We start from the raw sequence: 23,328 nt of genomic DNA, 5'->3' as shown, positions 1-23,328 counted from the left end.
TCATGATAGACACAGAGAGAGAGAGAAAGAGAGGCAGAGACACAGGCAGAGGGAGAAGCAGGCTCCATGCCAGGAGCCTGACATGGGACTCAATCCCGGGACTCCAGGATGGCGCCCTGGGCCAAAGGCAGGCGCTAAACCGCTGAGCCACCCAGGGATCCCCTAAAAACTGAACATATTTAAATATGTCTTTCAACTAACAAAAAGGCATAGAATGTCTTTTAAATAAATGTATTTTTAAATACTTAGCTTGAAGTGATGAAAAGTTACATGAGGGGTGTGTGGGTGGCTCAGTCAGTTAAGTGTCTGACTTTGGCTCAGATACTTCTCTGGGTCATGATTTCTGAGTCCTGGGATCAAGCCCTTTGTCAAGCTCCCCACTTAGAGGGAATCTGCTTGCCTCTCTCCCTTTGTACCTCCCCCTACTTGTGTTCAGCCCCCCCCCCATATAAATAAAATCTTTAAAAAATTACATGAGAAAAATACTATTATTAATAGTACACATATACTTATTAAAAAAAAACCACAGCAGTTCTCAATAATTACAACTAAAATTGAAAGCAAGCAAACAAAAAAAAAATCTTAATGCTTTTTAATCTAGCCAAGTTTTTTTGTTTGTTTGTTTGTTGCATACAAAGCTGTATTTGTTTAGTTTCAAAACCTCTGGAGACCCTGCCCAAAAATAAAATCTTCTGGAACTTTAATTCAGAGAATGTTGAATGAAAAGTAAAAACACTTTAGACCTAATCTCTTCCTCTAATATAAATGGTAAATTCCCAGTTATATAGGTTTTCTACTGAAGAATTACCTTCCTACAGTATACGGTTAAGTACTGTATACAAATTTACTTTTTACTATGTGAAAATAGATCTTGGGCCAGTATGATCGCAAAGTTATTTTCCTTTTGCACAATGTTTCATTAAAAATCATAGGGAAATGTTCTTCAAAAAATAAGTATAAAGAAGCAGGGTAGGAAGGGATCAATATAATAATAAATACTCCAATAGGCAGCCAAAAAAAAAAAAAAAAAGAAAAAGAAAAAAGGAAAGGAAACAGATAAGACAAATGGAAAACAGAGTATAGATTTGAACCCCCTAATACCAGTATGTTAAATGTATATGACCTAGGTTCTCCAATTAAAAGATGAAGATTGGCAATCTGGATTAGGAAAAAACTACTATATCCTCCTTACAAGAAAATGACACTTTCAAAATAAGAACATGGAGAACTGGGAAAAGAGAAACCATGCAAAATCTAATTGAAAGAGCCATATGTAATTATTCTGATAAACGACAGTAGATACATAGGTAGAGACAAAGTGGGACATTTCAAAGGGATAAAAGGGTCAAAACATGAAGATGACACAAAAAATTCAGTATTTAATTCCACGATCAGACAATATATAAAACAAAGCCCAGGAAACAAAAATTAGAAACAGATAAATTTCCATAATAATGGAAGATTATAAAACACCCCTTCAGTAAATTATATAATAAGCAGACAAAAACACAATGGGGATATATATGATTTAAACAATCTACACACTGGGCACTAATTAACATATATAGATCCAATGCAAAATATGTTGTTTTCAAGTATACAAGGAATATTTACCAAAATTGACTGTACTCTGCACCACAACAAATTCCAAAGATTGAAATCATTGAAATTTTGTTCTCTGGTTAGAGAGGTATTAAGATATAAATAACAAAAAGAATGGTGCTTGGCTGGCTCAGTCTGTTAAGCATCTGCATTAGCTTGTCATGATCCCAGGGTCCTGTGATCAAGGCCCCACCTCAGGCTCTCTACTCAGCAGGGAGTTTACTTCTTCTCTCACTGCCTTCCTCTCCCCCTGCCTGCCACTGCACCTACATACGCTGTCAAATAAATAAAATCTAAAAAAAAAAAAAAAATTCCCAACGTCTGTTTATTAAGCAAAACACCCTTAAATAATTCACTGGGTGAAGAAAAAAAAAGGCAATGCATTTGTATTACTTTTGTTTGAATAGCAAAAAACATATCAAAATTTGTGGTGCAGATAAAGCCATTCTTAGAAATATATAGCTATAAATATATATTAGAAAAGGATATATATATTATAGAAAAGAAGGTTGAAAACCCAATGATCTAAGGATCTCAAGAAGTTATAAAGACAAATAAAGCCCAAAGAATACAAAAGCAGAAATTAACATAATGAAAACAAAGAGAAAAATCACCAAAATTGTTTCTTTGCAAGACTAACACCTGTGAAAGACTGATGATGAACAAAGCAAGCACAAATAAAAACAGAAAGCCATCACTGACACATTCTACAGACACTAAGGATATAAGAAAAAGTATTATCAACAACTTGCTGGCAATGAATTGGAAATTTACCTAAAATTTTTACCTAAAATGGGTAAGTTCCTCAAAAAACAAAGTTACCAAAACTGTCACGAAAAGTCAAAGAACTGAGACCATTACTTTATCTGTTAAAGAAATCTTAACTGCAAATTTAAAACTTTCATAACACCCCCCCCCCAACAGACACACAAAACAAAAAACTTCAGGTCCAAATGATTCTACTTGTGAATTCTTCAAGGAATTTGAGAAAGACTAACACCAATCTTACATATACTTTTCGAAAAAAAATTTTTGAAAAAAATATTTTCAAATTCAGTTTATGAAACCAGAGCAACTTTGAGTCTACAACTTCACAAAACATTAAAAGAAAGGAGGATTAAAGGTTAATCTCTCTAATAAACACAGATGCACATACTCTCAACAAAATGTTAGTCATCTGACTCCAGGGATATACTGTATAAGAAGGATACTATATCATGACTGTTAGGTTTATTTTAAGAATGCAAAGGTTATTTTTCACTAAGAAGAAATCAATATGCCTTGAATGTGTATGTGATGGTAGACAGTGGAGCTACCACCTCCGACCATGATTTAGAACCACATGTCAAAGATAGCACAAGATAGGTGTCACCTGGGGTTCAGCACTATAAACCTGAATTCTTGGCCCTGGATTACTTATGCTCAAACAGAGAGAAACAAACTTTTATCTTGTTTAAAATAAGTAAATAGGGGGAAAAAGAAACAGTCAATGTAATTCACTACAGTAACAGAATAAAGGAGAAAATACAATTAAAAAAAAGAAAATAATACAATTATTTCAATAGATGCAGGAAAAGCCTCTGTAATAATTCAAGACCATTCATAATAAAGACTGTCATCAAACCATAGAGGGGAATTCCCTTATCTGATAGAGTGCATCCTATGGCAAACATCAAAGGTAAAGAAATTTTTTTTAGTATTATTTATATTTATTGTTTTTGTAATTACAGCTAAAAGAAAGAATAAAAACCCACATACACAATATATATATATATATATATATATTGCTCTGGATAATTGAGGTATTTCTGTAGTTTTAACTTTATCTTAATTTTTTTTCCTTTGGATCAAAATAAGAATTTTATTTTTTAAATATATATTTATATATATTTTATTTATTTATATTTTATTATATATTTTATTTTATTATTTTGGTAAAGAAATATTTAATCCTTTTCCTGCTGAGATCAGCAATGGGGCAAGTAAGCTAGCTACCACCATTTCTATTGAAGTGGTGGTCCTAGATAATGTAATAAGAAAAAGTATAATAATTATTGAAAGAAAACAAAGAAACCTAGTACTACATTATTTGTAGACAACATAACTGCAGATTCAAAAGCATCTGCAGATCAACTAAGAGAAATAAATTTAGCAAGTTCATAGGTACAAGGTCAATGCACAAAAATCAAATTGTTACAAGGGGAGAATACACTTTACCCTCTACAACAATATAAAAACACTGAAAACCTCCGAATAATCCTAAAAATTCTGTTCAAGACTACACAAAAAACTACAACAAAACACCAAAACACATGAAAGAAACCTAAATGGAAGGATGTGTATTTGTGTATTGGAAGACTCAATATTGTAAGATATTACATTGATTGATCTGTTGATTCAATGCAATTCCAGTCAAAATCCCGGGAGATTTTTTTTCCAGTATAAATAAGCTGATTATAAAATTTATATAGAAATGCAAAGGGCCATGAATAATCCTGACAACCTTAAGAACTGCACAATTTAGAATTTAGAGCACATATATTAACGTTCATTATAAAGCCACTATGGTTAAGATAATATGCCACTGGTGCAAGGATAAACTAACCTGTGGATGGAATGAAAAAAGATTTAAAAAATCTTTTTAAAAGATTTTATTTGATAGAGAGAGGATGTGCATAAGCAGAGGGAGTAGCAGGCAGAGGGAGAAGGAGAAGCAGGCTCCTCACTGAGCAGGGAGCCAGATGCAGGGCTCGATCCCAGGACCCTGGGATCGTCATGACCAGAATGGAAGGCAGACACTTAACCAATTGAGCCACCCAGGCACCCCAGCAAGGCTAACCATTAAAAGAAATGACAACATCAATGGTTGACAAGGATGTGGAATTTAAACATCAAAAGTAGTTCATCAGGACTCTGAAAATTGGCTATCTCTATGAAACTGAGACATTCATATATTTTAGGATCTGGAGATTACTTCCAAGTAATATCCAACAAGAAATTAGTGATTATGTCCACTAAAAGCATGTTCAAGAATATTCGTAAAAAAAAAAAAAAGAATATTCGTAAAAGCTATATTCTCAATAGTCCCTAACTGGAAGTAACCCAAATGCCCATCACCAGTAGAATGGATACATAATTATAGTATATTTATACAATGAAATACCATACAGTAATGAAGATGAAATATTGCTATAAAGGACATAGATGAAGCATGAAAATCTAAATGTTGGATGAAATAAGTCAGATACAAATGAATACCTCCTATATACCACCAAAAAAATATTCAAAAACAGGTAAAACAAAGCCACAGAAATGAAGACAAAATAGTGATTACTGCTCTGTGTGGGTAATAGGGAGGAGAGTGGGTTAAAAATTAGGAAGAAGCTTAAGGGAGGGCTCAGAGGCTCATTACCAAGTTTGCTCACTCTGTAAAAGTCCATCAAGCTGTACTCTTATGATTCATGTATTTCTTTTTATGCATTTTAAGCAATTAGAAAGTTCACCTAAAAAGAAAAGCCAATCCATACTACTGTATTTCCTGGTTAAAGACCACTTTAACCATTTCAAAAGTTCATTTTGTTTCCCTCTCTTTTTCCCATTGGTAAGATGTATATATCAAACTAAAATATTAAGGGACTCTGAATAGTAATCCTGATCACCATTCCCTATCTGTCCATAATAAGCCAATCAAAAACTGTGAAATCTAATTTCCTCCAAGTACAAAATAAAATCAAGCTATTTTTCTTTTTCTTTTTCTTTTTTTTTTTACATAGGAATACAGGTGGAAATAAGAGAGCACATGTGACATAATAATCCTCCTTAAAAATATAACTACAGGGTAGCTCCAGTGGCTCAGCGGTTTGGCGCCACCTTTGGCCCAGGGGCGGATCCTGGAGATGGGGGGATCAAGTCCCACATCAGGCTCCCTGCATGGAGCCTGCTTCTCCCTCTGCCTGTGTCTCTGCCTCTGCCTCTCTCTCTCTCTCTGTGTGTGTGTGTGTGTGTGTGTCTCTCATGAATAAATAAATAAAATCTTTTAAAAAAATGTAACTACACTTTTATGTGACCTACTGCAAGTCAGGGGAGTTACCTGATTCTCTGTTCCAAATATGCTACTATTTTTTTGTCTCATAGAAGGTTATTTGTCTCATAGAAGGAGATTATTATGGGGTGAATTTTTAAATCATTTACTTAAGATTATAACAGCATTTCTATGTATTCAGAGCAGACTAGAATTCTAGTCTATCTAACTTAGGAATTATGAGCATTTAAACATATAATAGAAAATGGAAGACACATTTAATGCTCGGAGGGGAGGTCATATTTGATTGTTAAGTATTCATGATGAGACATTAGATCTGGATCAGAGCCCCTGTCAGTTCTGCTCCCTTCCCAGAGTCCATCTGAACTGTTAAGCGTGGCTCCCAGTTCCCGTTTCTTTCCTCACTCCACATTGCCCTTGCATACGTACGTTTACAGATAAATACAGCTAGTAAAACATTCTTTTTACATGAGGGTAAAATATAAAATTAGTAAGTTTTAAGTTTTCTAATTCTGTTTGAGCACCCAAAAGAGTCCTAAGAATTTTTTAAGTATTTAAATTATGTCCTTAACTCTCATTCACATTAGGTTTTCAAAGACAATTCAATAGGGCAAACGGACAGAAGATGATTTCTTTATCATCTAAAATGAGGTCAAGAATGGAAATCCTCATGAATGAAGTCATTTTAGATTAGCTGCTTTAAAAAAAATCCAAGAAGAGAATTTAACTGTTTATATTTCAAATTGCATTAACAAATTGATGCACTGAGACCAAGAATATGGGGCAAAATGCACCGTGTCTCAGTGTTCCTCATGGAGGGAGCTTGCAAGGCTCAATTTCTGTAGCTGGAGAGGGCACACGTCACAAAACAGGTTCAAAAGCCTGCAGTTTGCCCTGGGCACCTATCCTCCCATTCAGTGAACCAGGACACAGGGTAGAGGCAAGGTGCTGTGTGGGAAAGCCACTGCATGTGCCAGATGTTTGTTCAATTACAATAAAAAAAAGTCTCAGTATTATCAGTTAAAATCTAAAACTAAGTATCTGTGACACTTACAGAAAAAAAATCTGAATCAAGTTGAAAAGCAGTATATTTTCAGTGAGACATAAAACATTTTTTCTTTTGACAGAAGCAAAACCTATAGACACAAGTTATTTATGCTTCTTTTGAGAAAAAGAGGATCACAGTCTATTTCAGAATTTAAAAAACCATTTTTTCCCATTACAGACCAACAGAATATTATATAAAAACTGGAAAAGTGAATAAGAAGGATTTAAATTGCTATGGAAAAGAAACATTTCTAAAAACGTGGAGGAAAGAAAAGGGAAGAAAGTTTTTTTTTTCTTTTTTAAAGAAAACCTCCTCTATTCCTGAAGGTAAAGAATAATCCTAATTTACTATTATATAATGGACTACCACAGTCCATTGTGAAGTGAAGTAAAAGTATTTGAATAAATTCTCCACGGTGAATAAATTCTATGCCATTCCGAAAAATTTCTTTAAATACTTAAGGAAAATAGCCTGAACTTAAGTTGCATATTTCTAACACAATTACTTGCAAAAGCTAATGTGTGAAATAGATTTTGTGTTTTTTTAAACTCTCTAAAATTTCTAAAATGCACTGTTTTCTCTGAATATATTTATTTCTAACCACTGGATTATCTTTGCATTAATTTAATAGTGTACATTTCTACAACCAAGATTTTTCAAGAAATAAACATCTTCTTCTAACTTTAGAGCCACACTGTACATTTTCTCTTTTCATATAGTCCTTCTTACACTAAGAGGTGCTGCCAATGACGACTGGGAGAAAACTCTAAGCACAAGCCAAGCATATCAAACCCCAGATTCATCTTTTTGACACTTAGGCCCCAAAAGCAACATAAGATCAGCCAAAAAAAATTCCCATTTTTTTCACTATTCTAATTTTTCTCTTTCTATATTCAAATAGGAGGCCAAGAAAGATCAGTTATGAAGCCACAGAAAATAGACAGTGTATCTCTAGAAATAACATCTCCAAAGTTTAAATGCAAATAAGTATCAGAATTAGCCATCAGTTTATTGGCAATTGATTCATGAAACATTTTAAACTTAGGGGGTGAAAAGGGAAAGTCAGTCATCTGGAACTCTTAGGGAAAACAAAGAGTGAGGAATTAGAGCAAATTATGTTTAAATAGGTATCCTATCCTATATTTTATATGATTTATAAATTATAATTTATATTAAATAAGATTGGGGTTTAAAAGTAGATAGACTATAATGCAGTACTTCATTTATACCCAGACCTGAACTTCAAACCAACAATTTAATTCACAAATACTTATGTAATCTGACTATATGTTGTCTATTTTGTAAGTACTGATCACATATAAATAACTAGGTGTCACATGCTCCCTCCTTTCAGATGTCTATGTATTAAGAAAACAAATATGGCAAAATAACTAGGGTATCAAGTTATAAAGTGCTAGCATACTCAACATAATTCACATTCATGGACCATGTTCTATGGGGACAGTTTCCATTCTAAGCTGATACTTGCCAACACGCATCAACATGTTTAATTCTTACAATGACTCCATGACTTCATTATGCACATGGGGAACTGAGGCACAGAAGCCTTATGCAACTTTCTCAAGTTCACACAGCTTGGAAGTAGAGTAAGAGTTCAAGCCCACACACTTGGAATCCACAGCCTAACTTCTTAACCACTTCTATACCCAATAATTATGCAGGGTGTGCTTTAGAGAATTTTTTCAAAAAACAGGAAAGGCTTCCCAAAAATACACAATGTACTCATTTTGGAATAATCTTATTGGATGTTTCATGATATTCCAGGATGTACAGATCCGCTCTTCACCTTTTCATTCACTCACCATTTATTGTGCCCTAATTATTCTCAAAGCCACTGCTATCAGAACAAGATCGATAGCAATGTCTTATCAGCCTTATCGTCTAGGAGTGGGATCTGACAATAAGCAACGAGAAAGAAGTAGAGTAAGATGGTTAAACAAAGCAAGGGGGCAAAAAGGAAATGTTAGGGGGCGAATGTGAGAAAGGGTGGCCAGAAAGGGTTCCCTGAGAAAGAGACACTTGAATAAAGCTTTATACTAGAGAAGAGGTGACCATCTCTAAGCTTCTCAGTATAATAAATTTCCTTGTTTTAAGCTGTTCATTGCAGCCAAGAGCATTCCAACTAATACTCATCCTACCCATACAGTTGTCATGAAGATTAAATGAAAAAATCAGTACGATGCACTTCACATAGTGAATGGCTCACAAGAAGAATTCAACAAATGCTTGCTATTATTATCATTGCTATTATTATAATAAAGTCCTGAAACCACCTATAGGAAGAATCTCCAGTCCACTCAGGTTGCCCACTCAACACAACCATGTAACATTCCATCAGCTAGATGACTAACAAATAACCAATTCGGGAATCGGTACATTAAACATTATAATTTAACCCTAAAATACAAAGATACTATTTACGATAACCTTCATGACCTATTAGGTACTCTGGTGGCAGATGACATCAAAAGACTCACCAAAATAGATGCAGAAAGCCTAGCGCCCTGGACGTGCACTGGGTGGTAGAAGAAGGTGTGAGGAGCAGCTCACCACCTACAGACTTCACTTTCTGGCAGTCCCATATCTATTTTTTGGCTGCAAGGAAAGTGTTTACTTCTCTGTCTATGAACAGATGATTTTCCATAGCTCTGGGGTTTTAAAAGGTCAGCAGTGATAAAAGGCTTAGGAAGAGCTCTTGAATTTCTTTGCTACTATTATGAATTCCTTTATAAAAATGTTGATATACGGAAGACAATCAAGCAATGCATGGAAAATATGTATTCCAGATCCAAAAGCAGCTTATTCCAGCAAAATTTCCTCAGCTCTCTCCCTAATGATTTAAACATCCATTTTCACTCACTTCTGCAGAAGTAGATTCGCAGGAGGAGTGAGCATGAAGAACAGTAGCCTTTACAGCAGGAAGCCATTTCCCTTCTTTACCTGGAATGTTGTATGATCCTTTTCCGTCTTACATGTGGGAGAAAAAGGATCTTATTGTTAATCTAAATTCCCATTCTTTAGAAGAGAAACACTAAGGTTGTATTCTCTTAGATTTTTTTATTTCTGACCCTAAAGCTACTAAAATAAACCCCAAAACGTAAAACAAACAAAAAGCCACAAAAACTAAAACAAACAAACAAACAAACACCTTAAAAATCTTTGAGCCAAGGAGCCAGATGTAATACATTACTATGTGTTAGGGCACCTCAATGTCCTATTTGGCTAAATCATTTTAAAAAATATTTTCTCCTTGGTGACAGATAAAAAGTTCTATCTCCATGCCACAAAGCCACCAATTGCCTTGGCACACTGTCAACAATGGTTTTATACTCTCTTTCTATACTCTTCATAGAAAATGTACCTAAAAGTCTGAAAACAAAATCATGCTTGCTCCTGATTAATTTGATTTGGCAAAAGTTGCCTTTACCATATTTTCTGGTTCCAACGAACACAACATTAGCCTCAGAGTATGAACCTAACTTCTTTCAAGTTTTCTTTCTTTTTTATTTTTATTTTATTTTTTAAAGTAATCTCTACATCCAACATGAGGCTTGAATTCACAACACTGAAATCAAGAGTCCCATGCTTTTCTGACTGAGCCAGCCAGGCACCCCTTTTAGTCTTTCTGATATCACTGTTCTCAGGAAAGTTTAAGAAGCTAGCCATCCTGACCACTTGGCCTTTGATTACGTTCTCCCTTTCAAATGAATGCATTAGCAAGAAGCAGTTTGTAGAAGATACCCTAAAAAGTTCCAAGATTAGAATCTCTAGAGCTACTTAACAACAGCACTGAATTCTTTGAATACTCTGGGATTCAAAGTTCAGGCTACATGTAAGAAGTCTTCTTTCGGAGCACTTGGGTGTGGCTCATTAAGCATCTGCCTTTGGCTCAAGTCATGATCCTAGGGTCCTGGGATTGAGCTCTGCATTGGCTCCCTGCTCCGAGGAGAGCCTGTTTCTTCGCCTGCTTGTGCTCTCTGTCAAATAAATAAAATCTTAAAAAAAAAAAGAGTCCTCTTCCAATCTTTTCAGTTGTCAAATTCTGAATCAGTATTAGAATGGTTCTGAAAGTGGGAGCAGAAACTTCTGGTCACAGTCTGTTTGAGGTATTATTTTGAAAAGTAAGAAATAACATTCAGGGGAGGAAAATATAGGATAATACAGAATGAAAATGAAAGGTTTTGATTTTTTCTTCCTGATGAAAAACAGGTAATTCTAGAAATGCTTGGCTTTCAAAAACAGAGGTTATTATTAAGAGCTGTTTTAGATTCACAGTAAAATTTCATGGCAACTTCCCATATTTCCCTGTCTTCCCAACCCCCTGTCCTCTTCCCCAGGCTCCATCACTATCAACATCCCTGAACATTTGTTAGGACTGATGAACATACACTCGTACATCATTGTCAACCCAGGTCCATAGTTTACATGTAGGTTTGCTCTAGGTGATGTACTCTGATGTTTACTCCACTGTCTAAACAGAATTCATGTTGGCAAGAGGTTAACGGCCCTCAGCAGACCATCTCATGCCCTCTTGTCTATTTATTGACAAGCTATTGTCCCTCAGCCAGTGGATGATCAGTGTGAAAAAGGGTACCTAATATGGCTTCATTTGTTACCCAGACATAAAATTCCTACTATTTCTCTCAATACAGAGACAGAATGGCCAACCCAGACCATGCAAGTTAGTATGGTACCAGCTTTCCATTCTCTGCTCCAACCCTCAGATCTCCCTTACTCTCCTCTACTTGTTTTCCCCACAGGGTTTATGTCTCTGTCTAGCCTATCATGTATTTTACAAGAAAGCAGGAATTTTTGTTACACTTAATATTTGTCAAATGAATGAATAAAGATGCTTTCTAAAAGACAAGGCTTCAGGGAGTGATTCTGGTCATGGTGTGGAGGCCTAGTAAGCCATGACTAACCAGGTTCTGTAAGCCATTGTTGCTGTGTTGCTGGGCTCCTCCAAGGTCCCTACTAGCTCAGTGTGGCCATTCTAAGGTATAAACAGGGCTGGAAAGCACAAGGGGTCTAGACATGTCTGATGTCCCCAGCTCCACTTGTTGTATAAATTCTCATCCAACCTGGATGCCCAACTGGGAGAGCACCATAGCTCTTGGCCAAGAGCAATATGCAGAGAGACCCATGAATGGCATGATGCAAAGTAAGAGGTCAGGGACACCTCTTCACAGGGGTCAGGAGACAGGTGACAGGAATCTGTCACAAGTTTCCCTATTTTCCCTCTCACACACATTATGTTTTGAATGATGAAACCAAACCTTAGGTCAGCTTATAATTGGGATGATACATATTTTTCATGAGTTAAAGCTCTACAACAACAAAATGAAAAAAAATACCTAAAAAACCAAAAGAATTGTAATTTTTTAAGACACATGAATAAGAAAGACTGGGATATAAAAAAAGTGAAAGAGGTAAAAAAGTTTCTTTTGTAGTAAAGTTTCCTTTTCTTTTCTACACAAGATAAACATTCTGGCTAGAGGATGCAAAAGGTGATGGCAGGAGGAGATGAACCACACTTCTAAGAAGAAACAGAAATGGAGCAGAAAGTCCACAGAAGAGTCCAGGTACCCTGCACTTCCCTTTTTTTTTTTTTCTTAAAGATTTTATTTATTCATGAGAGACGGAGAGAGAGAGAGAGAGAGAGAGAGAGAGAGAGAGAGAGAGAGGCAGAGACTTAGGCAGAGGGAGAAGCAGTCTCCATGCGGGGAGCCCGATGCAGGACTCAATCCCAGAAATTGGGATCACGCCCTGAGCTGAAGGCAGACATTCAACCGCTGAGTCACCAGGTGTCCCTACCCTACACTTTTCTGACCCCCATGTGTGGGATGAGAGGAAAATGAACTGCATAATATATACAGCATGTTGCAACCTGTACTTACTAATTTATTCAGGGGGGAGGGGGAGTGGGAGGGAGAGAGAGAGAGAAAGAATCTTATGTAGGCTCCACATCCAGCACAGAGTCCAACATGCGGGGCTCAATCTCACAACCCTGAGATCATGACCTAAGCAGAAATCAGGAGTTGGACACTTAACTGACTGTGCCTCCCAGGCACCCCAACAACCTGTATTTACTTATATCCTGGCTATCTTATATTATTTAAAGACAAGCACATAATTTTTTGTAGCTACTGTTTACCTATTTATCCCAGATTCCCCTCCTGGAAGGTAGGCTCCAAGTGGACATGAACTGTGTGTTTTGCCCTCAGAACAGTAACAGTGCCTGGCACATGATAGCCACTCTGTAAGTGAATAAATGAATGAACAGCTCACTCACTACATACTTCCCACTCCACACCAGTAGAATTTCAAAGAACACTGCTGTTCTTCATGTCATGCAGGAGAACCAAGGTGTTCCTCCTTCTCTATCAGGTACATGCTCCCCAAACACCACACACAGAGTGGAAAGGAAGGATCCAGTGATGCTGTTTCTATTTCTGTACAACCCGCCATGCTACCTGAGACTTGAGATAGTTTATGTTGACGGAGTATAGCTCTTCACTGTGGTACAGTAACTGGGACCAGATATCAACTATGCCATGGGAAATCAAGGAAGGACGCTCCCCTTCCCTCAGAGGGGTGGGATTTGATTAGCCCAGCTTAGAGCAAGCTATGCCAGCCCTGTGTCCACAAGTCTCTGGCTGCTTAACCCAGAAGTTCAGAAATAAGTTGGTGGATGGAGATGAAGTAAGAGAGCCAGCTTCTCAGTGTTAACTCAAGTACTATGCACATCAGTTCCACAGCTAAACCCGGATCACATGGGCTGGCTTCAGCCTACACCACAGCCAGGGGTAGAATCAGGACATTCTGCTACTGCCACAAGTTTCAGGCTAAGTCCAACAAAAGAAAATTTGGACCAGTTTAACGTAGTGGAGTAAGCCCATAAAAAAAATGAAAGCTTTGCAAAGCTTATTCTAGAAAGAGAAATAACATGCCTAATAATTAGGGAGATTTCTAGTTGTACTGCCATATATCAGCACAGTATTCTAAATTACCTATTTTATTACTTATAAAATTGTCCAGTTTCTAGAATAAAAAAAACATGGACCAAGCGTCAAAGAAAGTATATGCAAGTATAGTCATTTACAAAGTACTAGAAGTTTTCTAAAAACACATTTTAAAATTCAGGTCTTGGCCAAGTAAATGCCTAACAAAATTAGAACTGCAAGTAAATTAGAATGATTATATAACTCCAGAGTTGCAGAAATCAGTGTTTAAAAAGACAGAATTAAAAGAAAGTCGTTGAGTACAAAAGACAAAATGGATGTGAATCTATTCATATTGGTATATTCTTCTGGAACAATAACTTTGGCAAGTGAGCATGTGAGGTGACCTGTGTTTTTTTTCCTGAACATAGTTTTTGCATGGCGCAACCATCAGCGGTTATCATGTGGATCATTTTTCAGTGAAAGAAGCCCTTATGATCCAGGTTTCAGACCCAAATGAAGAACCAAGTCCGCATCTTTCTGGAATGCTAGGAAATGTGCATTCTGCACATCGGTGTCATCTGTGACTCCCAGAGCACCATGACCCTCTGCCAGGGAGTGCCATGCTCTCTGCAGATCTCGTGGCCGCCTTTAATGATGTTTTTCCCTGTTTCCCAACTTTTGATGGCTTCCAAACCCCTCAAAATCTGCTTGCTCAAACCGCACCCCGCACTATCTCTCTTTGACTTGAAGCCAAATCTGGCATCAATGTTTTGTCTACTCAGCAGGAGAGCAATTTCAACAATCTCCTGCTTTTTATAAGATCAGTTTATTCTTCCCAATAGAATAATTAGTTTCAGATGAACCTGGTCGCTGTTTCTCGGCTTGATTCCACTGTGGTACGAGCAAGGAGAGGAGGCACTTCCTGCTATGCTATTTTTTAAACCAAAGCATTCGGGTACTATCACAGGCCCGAGACAAAAACTCTACAATTTACTTCTCTGAAACTTAGCTGGCTTTTGATAACCTAGATGAACAAAGAGATGGACTGAAATTATGATGATGGGATATTCCCATCAGTTTACTTTTTAAAGGTTCGGCTCATTTATTTGGGCAGCCCGGGTGGCTCAGCAATTTAGCGCTGCCTTCGGCCCAGGGCCTGATCTTGGAAACCTGGGATCAAGACCCGCGTCGGGCTCCCTGCATGGAGCCTGCTTCTCCCTCTGCCTGTTTCTCTGCCTCTCTCTCTGTGTCTCTCATGAATATTTATTCATTTATTTTAATATTATTATTAAAGTAAAATCTTTTAAATAAGTAAGTAGGTAGGTAGGTTCGGATGGATTATTCCTCAATTTATCAAACTACAATACATCATTAAGAACATAAATCTTATGAATATAAACAGTGCTGTATCCCTGCAAAACACACACAGGTTGCACAGAGAAAGCCAACATTGTTCTCTTAATGCCTTACAACACAACGAACTTTTAAAGAGATAATAAATACCAATGGGCAAGAAAACAGACTAACCTACAGCTAAGGATGTTAGAGAAATAACTGGAAGATCTCTGCTGACAGCACAAAGAAGAATCACACGAGACACGTTTACAGTGATGACAATGATCCGTATGACCCCTCATCACAACTGGCAGAGCCTTGAGTTACATCAGGGAGGGAGCTACAGGTTTCCTCCGGGCCTCCCATGTGTACCTGAAATCATCATGTCCTGCAGGTTTCCAGTAATTAATTCAGTACCAGCAGTGGAATCACCTGTGAGTATTTTCATCCACATAACCTGAGTTTATCCTATTTGTAAATCCCAGCAATTCCTGAGCTGTGATTGCTGGCAGGAGTCGCCTTGATACATACACGCTTTGAGGCCTTAAATCATGAGTATCTTGGAGTGTCTTCCAGGCTTTGCCTGCTTAAACAGAAAGCAATCTCCTCTCTGCTTTATCATGAAATTAATTACAGGACTCCCGACGGTTTATCTTACCTTCACATGTATGGCCATCTGCAGAAATGGAGAAACCCTGTTCACAGACACAGTGAAAAGAACCATCTGTGTTTAGACACTCTCCGTGAGGACCACAGAGTCCGGGCCGTTCACATTCATTAATATCTGGAATTGAAAAGAGTTCCAAGTATGTGAATTTTTTTTCCTTTGGTTTCATATGATAGCAGACATACAGCAAGCAAATCTATTACAAAATGGTTGGACACATATTTTGTGGCACAACTGTACTCTTTGTACATATACTAGACCACAACTTGGACTGTTTAAAGAGAGAAACTATTTCAGTTGAATCATATGAATTAGCCAATGTTCAACCATTTTCAGTCTACCAAAAAAGTATTTTCATTTTCATAGGTTCGACCTGAGTGTGTGTGTGTATATATATATATTTTAAAAAGACACACTGGAAGCTTGAAGAACACGCTAACAACTCCTCTGAGAAAAGTCTTCATCTGTGAGTGTGCTGTCTTCTTCTCTCCCACTGCCATGCACACAATTCTTGTAGCCCCCCCCCAAGCACCTCACTTCCATGTTGATCCACCCCTATGATGTGAACTTCTTAAGGGCCAAACTGGACAGGTCTTACCAATAGTGTTTGGTCCCTCAAGTGGCACTTCACAAATGTCTGAATATGTAAATAAAATAGCTTCCAAACACATCTCTTGCAGACCAGAGACATCTATTATTTGCACAGCTTTGTGATGATGAAGTTAATGAATGAAGGTCAAGGGCTTAATGCAGCGCCTATCACCCAACTAAGGGTCAGAGAGTAGTAGCTATGACTATTCACTCATAAACAAGCAACACTGGAAATTCGTGCTGACCATCTTAGGACAAATCTCGTGCTGACTTGTTTTCAATGAAGAGTGATTACACTCCCCACGGCCAGGCTCACGATGCACTCCTAAACACTCTGAATGCCTGAAGTGAAATGTTATATCAAACTAGTCCTAATTATTGTGGTTACAAGTGCCCACAATGACAACATAAGGGATCCTGGAGAATGGTCACCTACTCACACCGATACTGACAAATGCAACCACCTATCTGCACTGTGTTTTAATCAATGTTCTACTTAGCTGTGTTCCTTATTACACTGATTGCTCTTGAAGAGGGTAACATATTTGAATGGAGTCCCCAACTCCTAGTACAGCACATTAATGGTGCATTAGGGATGTCTGCCCATCACAAAACCTGTTATATGCTCATTCTCTCCCAATTAAACCATGACTGTTCAAGGCACTCTTAGTTAGCTGGGGCCATGAAAACTATCACAGGTTCCTGGCACCATGCAGGTAGGAGCCCTACGAAGGCCATTTTCCTACCTTCCTGAAGTTTCCTTTACATCTTAGTAAACAGGACCTTGGTACATCTTAGAAGTCTATCTTTAATTCAGTTAAAAACATTTACTAAATGCTTCCTATGAGAAGGCTGAACAGGCCGGGGCCCTTGCCATTATGAAGCTCATGGTACAACAGTGGAGGCAGGAGCCAACACGAATAGTTGCTATGCTGAGTGGGCACAGGGAAAAATGTATGGATTATGAGTCCTTCCCAGAGACCTCTAAAACATACTTAGCCATTAACCCTGCAGTTCTCTTCCATAAAGTCATCCCTCCTCTGCACCCAGGATCTCCTGGTGCTCTTTTTGACCTGTTCACCTCATGATGTGATAGAAATTCTGGGAATATCATTGATTTATTCATCTGTCTGTGTCAATCCTTAACTCTTTACCATTCTATCTGCCATATAATTTGGACTAGTTGGCCTATCTAATGCTGAATCAAAGTAAGAAACCAAGCCGGAATTACTCCTATTTCTTAACAATCCCCCCACTCTTGCTATTGTCGCTAATTTAAGAGTATTTCAGGGAAGAGCAATGAATCATTTTCTACTTAACTACTTCTCAATGTGACTTCACTCTGAAATCCTTCAATTCTTGGACTGGTCATCTTTTTTCAACTCTGACCTTCTCCTGGCTTTTAGTTTCGTTTTTTCTTTCCAACCTGCTGCCCTGAGTTATCTCCATCTGGACTACAAGGTTCAATAAAGTTCCAATGGTGTGTGGGGCAAGTCCAAAGTCCATATCCACCTTGTGGAGCCCAATAGGTTATCCAAGACCTCATTTCATCCTATGCCTCACTGTGGCCCTTTAAAAGCTGCCAGCTTGCAATTTTGCATAGGGAATAATGTGCATGAAGTTCTTGCTTCAAGAGAAGCCACTGATTAACAAATAATTGTCTAAAAAGTTTGATGACAGGAACTGAAGACGAATTCCCAGACTTTTTTCCAGGAAACCGCTAAGAAAGAACAACATGAATATCTGGAACTAGAGAAACATATGCATTCAATTTGGGTTGTACTTACTGAGGCATTTCTAAACTATGCTGCTAGTAACTCAGCTGAAAGCCAGACTATATTTAAGTTGGGTTTCTTTCATGGGTCCGAGATTCCACAGAAATTCACAATTTGGCATGTGTAAGTCAAAACGCAAAACTGAAGTGTGTTCTAAATCTCAAATGTACGCTGTCACATTCCTAAAGAGAGTATTAACATGAATTTCCATGCTGTCTATATATCAGCCTTAATTTTGCTGAGGAAAGAGACTCCTATACTTTCAGTTGAAAATCCCTTACTGAAAAAGGAACTATCTTCAGATTATTAGGTAAACTTCAAAGCTTACGTCTATCACACACTGTCATTCAAATATGTCCCATGGTTATTAGCAATGGCATCAATCACATTTTTAGCATTAAAAAAGTCTATGCCTATGTACAGAATGAACTGGCTATGAGATTAGGTAGAAGTAGGCTAGTAACTTCAGGCAGAGAGACCACCAGGCTGCCTCCAGTGACACAAAGGGGAGGATTTACTAGATGAGTGTACATGCCATTATAAACAGCCTCTAATCAGAGAAGGTGGGTGATGGAGCTGATTCCTAGAGGATGCTCTTTAAACAGTACTAAAACCTTTTTCAGGAATATTATTTATTTGTTTCATTTTTCAAGAAGACAATTTATTCTGGAAAACAGGAATCACCAATGTGACAGAGCATGAAGTCAATTTAATAAGTATTTACAGTCAATAAAATATGTTTGGAGCAGTGACATATTTGAGTTGATATCAAATCACAAACAAATTTAACATCCTGGGATCCCTGGGTGGCGCAGCGGTTTGGCGCCTGCCTTTGGCCCAGGGCGCGATCCTGGAGACCCGGGATCGAATCCCACGTCGGGCTCCCGGTGCATGGAGCCTGCTTCTCCCTCTGCCTATGTCTCTGCCTCTCTCTCTCTCTCTCTGTGACTATCATAATATAAATAAAAATTTAAAAAAAAAAAAACAAATTTAACATCCTGAGAGAACACAGTAGTATAATTAATTAATCAGATGACTAAATTACTTCCTTATGATTTAATTCTGGAAGTTTATGAAATCTGCAATATGAAATCACTGTCCATTTATAGAAGACTTAGTTTGCCTCTATTTGGTCAAAAACTGGGAGGAGAGGAATGAGAAAAGAAAGTATTGCTTTTAAACTGAAATGTCTGTAATAAAAACAGGACACTCAGGCAACTCTTGGCATTTTTATATAAATCAAGATTCATTTTAAGATGTAAAAGTTCCAAAGTGGAAATATTTGCACAGTACTTTTATAATTTGAGTATTTCTTCTCTATTGCATTAAATCCGAGTGCATTTACTTTCTGCATTGGAAATACTGAAAAATTTAAATTCACCTTACTGCATCACGATGGCAAATGAATATAGGACAACAAATGAAGTACATCACAGTACAGTTAAATCTCGGGATAAGTTAATTAATTTTAAAAGATCTTGAGACAAAGACCCATGTCTTTTGTATCACAGTGACATAGAGATAATAGTATGGACAGTGGGTATAGTATTATTCCAGTGCTATGTCTTAGCGAGTACACACTATCCTCCCTTTCACATACTATACATCTGGTATATGTGAGAGAAGACGCAAATGATGACAACCCAGGATTAAAAAGTTATTCATGTTCAGTAGCAGTGGATAAAAAAAAAAAAAAGAACTCCAACAATCCTTACTTATATGTACTTTGTGATACACTTCAGTGTTTGTAATGGAAGGGGAGAACAATTAGAAAAAAAAAATTATCCAAGTGGCAGAAATAAGGATAAAGGTAAATATAAGTGATAGTCTTCAGTGGAAAAAACCAGCATGCACCTATGAAGACCTATATGCACCTATAAAAAGGAAAAGTTGGAGGGCAGCCAGGTAGAACTAAAAATGTTGAGATGAAGGATCTAGACAATCTGATTTTTCAGTTCCAGCGTCACCAACTACTTACTTAGTGTGCCACATGGGGAAAAACACTAAATCTCACAGTCTTCTTTCTTGTGGCTATAAATGTAGTAATAATTGGTAGGGCAACATAGGAAAGAATAGCAGGAAAAGATCTTGGGTTCAAATCTCAGCTCTACTTATTAGGGAGGAGCATACTAATTAACTTCTCTGAGTCTCAGTTACTCATGCACAAAATGGATATAAGAAAAGCTGTCAAACACTCCACAAACCTATGAGGTTTGTGGAGAGCAATTAGCAATTAGCACATAGTAGGTTATTCAGTTAAACCTCTTATGATTGGTGCTGTGTTCTTATTAGTACCTTGTATCCTCTTTATGTTTGCTTGGGAGATGTAATGTGATAATACTTTGACGCAATAATAAAATCCTGTCCTCTATACCTGTATAATTTTGACCAAATTATTAAAGAGGGTTTTTTTTTGGAAAAGGAAAAGCTAGATGTTGGATTAAAAAAACAGGGATCAAGGAAAGGATGGATAAATACCAGCTATGAAACAAAATGAAATATACCCACAAAGGACATCAAAAAGCCAGAAGATAGTTTATAATCTAGCACCAAGATTGGCCCATGGAAGGAACAGCATAGCACAGGTGATCTCAGTTACCACAGAAGCTTGCAAAGCCAGGACACAGTTCCACAATGCATGAGTTTCAGTTGACATGGTGCAGTGCAGTGAGAACTTCCCACACTTGACACAGACCCAAGAAAGAGATTTTAAAACTACAAATTGGCGCAGTTCATTTACATATAGATGGATGAAGACACACACTACTGTCAGGAAGCGTTATGGAACTGAGCAACCACGTAAATTAGGACCTAAAAAGCAGAGAAATACCTTGACATCCTTTATTGTCATTTAGCTGGAATCCATCTGGACAAGTACAATCATATGACCCTTCAGTGTTAATGCAGTCTCCTCCTTGGCAAACACTGTTGTCCTCCAAGCATTCATTGATATCTGTAAGTCAATTTTAAAAAATTTAAGAGATGGAATAAACTATATTAAAAAATCAGGCATTAGTCTTACAAAAATCACATAAGTGAACATTATATTACGTCTTTCACAATAACATAATTTTTAATGGAAGACAGCTTTTTAATGTTTAGGGTTTTTAAAAATGAAACATTTTGGAAGGATTTTGGCTTTGAACAAGTAAATTAACATTTTAACATCAAATGAAATTTGGAAGAGGAAACATCAAAGTCTTGTACTAACCAAGTTACTTGGCTACGTTCTTGCTGACAAGAGGAGATAAAAATATTCTTTAAATATGTATTAAGGGAGGTGCCTGAGTAGTTAAGTATCTACCTTCGAATCAGGTGATGATCCTGGGGTCCTGGGATTGAGCCCCACTGAGCAGGGAGCCTGCTTAAGGGTGCCTCGGTGGCTAAGTCGGGTAAGTATCCCACTCTTGATTTCAGCTCAGGTCATGATCTCAGGATCTGGAGACTGAACCCTGAGTCAGGCTCTGCACTGGGTGTGAAGCCTGCTTAAGACTCCTCCTCTCCTTCTGCTTCTCTGCAACCCCCTCCCCCCACTCCTTCTCTAAAAAATAAGTAATAAAGTGAGTGAGGGCACCTGGGTGGCTCAGTTAAGTGTCAGTTAAGTCAGTTAAGTGACTCTTGATTTTGGCTCAGGTTATGATCTCAGAGTCATGATATCAGTCCTGCATGGGGCTCCACACTAGACATGGAACCTGCTTAAGATTCTCTTTCTCCTTCTCCCTTTGCCCTTCCCTCACCTCTCAAAAAAGAAAAAAAAAATACCTTGAGCATCTAGTTACATAAGATCCTGCCCTATGCATTACAAGAAAAATCTTAAAATATTTAGCATGATTCCTGCTCCCAAACAGAAATTATTTAAATTATATTAATAAAAACACAAAATATTATATTGCTTTGTAGTCCCAAAGAAATTTAACCTAGGAGTTGTCAAAATATATAATTGTCAAGAGAATAGTGCCAATTTCACGTGTCACATGGATTTAGAAAAGAGATATCATAAAGACCAAAGGTGGCTTCTTGTACCAGAAGGGATTTACTTACAGCCCGGACAGGAAGGTACAAAGTGGAGGAGGGGAAGTAGGGGACTTGTGGCAGGAAAGGGAATCAGCAAGATCAAAAGCTTCATTGAAGTCCCTTACTCAGCAGCTATCACTGATAGGTTTGAGGTTGACTGGTTTTTTAAATGCATATATTTATAGCATATGTGCAACTAAACATGGTTTACATAACCAGTAATGAGTTCTGACTGTGAGCATGTGAGACAATTAATGACCCCCCTCACTGCGTGAACGCTAGGCAGATCTCTCACAAGGGCTGTTTATTACCACATTTACTTCCAGTCAGAACTCATTATTTCTAACATAGTCCATGACTCCCTCTTCTGTTGTCTGTGCAGGATTTCAATTATTAGCACTGAAGAAAGTAAGGAACAAAACCTTCTTTGTTTTCTCAGAATTTGGCATATGATGGCATTTCTTGCCAATAATTATGATTGCTGTGAAAATGCATGAGAAGTTCCAGGAAGTAGTGAACATGGAGACAGTTGCAGTCTCAGTCTCCTCACTGTCTCGTTCAAAACGCTGGCACACCAAATTAAATTTTCCTCATAGAACCCAATCCACTTATTAACTGGCTTCTGTACCGTTTATACGGAAAATAAAAGAGAAACAAGTAAGCACCTTATAATTTCATTCCACCAAAAGGAACACAAGTCATGCTGTCCTCCTAGGTTAAAATGTTTCTGAATAATGATGCTAGTACATAAAACACAGTTGATGTGACTTTGTCACAACTGAAGAGGGTTATCCCTTCTTCTCCAGTATGTTTTTCCAACTTCACTCAAGTGTAATTTACATACAATACATGGATTTAATTTTAAGAGTCAAGTTCAATGAGTTTGAACAAATGTAGATACATTCTGGTAACTGCCATCACAATCAAGATACAGGCATTTCTTTATCCATTTACATCTGTTGGGATCACTGTTGGATTCTTCAATCATCGTAAATGCAATCATTTTTTTAAGGAATTAAGAGATATCTCTGTAAGAATGTTATTCTGTAGTTAGAAACATAAAGCTTGGCGGTATTTCCCTTTGACTCTTTTTCCAGTCTGCCCTTAAATTTCCATTCCCAATTAATTTTATGTCACGAAAGAGACACTAAAGGAAAATTATGCACAAGACAGAGAAGACCATGCAGGAATGAGTGTCTCCCGTGAAGTGTGAAACCTTCAGGGTTCATTCCCATGCCAAAGAATGTTTTATTCACCAGCTAACTGACTCTTGGTACAGCAATATTTTT

The 23,328-nt window shown here is 37.4% G+C and overlaps 1 protein-coding gene across 8 annotated transcripts in view; it reads right to left on the bottom strand.

The window, feature by feature from the left end:
• LTBP1 (latent transforming growth factor beta binding protein 1) overlaps window positions 1-23,328 on the bottom strand; it is a 389,672-nt gene that overhangs the window by 59,207 nt on the left and 307,137 nt on the right. For all 8 annotated transcript variants that reach the window (XM_055327297.1, XM_055327298.1, XM_055327299.1 and 5 more), the window contains 2 exons: window positions 20,856-20,978; window positions 15,651-15,776 (listed from right to left, as the gene is read on the bottom strand). In XM_055327297.1, the coding sequence (XP_055183272.1) occupies window positions 15,651-15,776; window positions 20,856-20,978 (249 nt within the window). The remainder of the gene's footprint in view (window positions 1-15,650; window positions 15,777-20,855; window positions 20,979-23,328) is intronic.

Source organism: Nyctereutes procyonoides, unplaced genomic scaffold (assembly GCF_905146905.1).
Source record: "Nyctereutes procyonoides isolate TBG_1078 unplaced genomic scaffold, NYPRO_anot_genome, whole genome shotgun sequence".
In the NCBI taxonomy this organism is placed as follows: Eukaryota; Metazoa; Chordata; class Mammalia; order Carnivora; family Canidae; genus Nyctereutes; species Nyctereutes procyonoides.
This window is presented reverse-complemented; position numbering and strand designations above follow the sequence as displayed.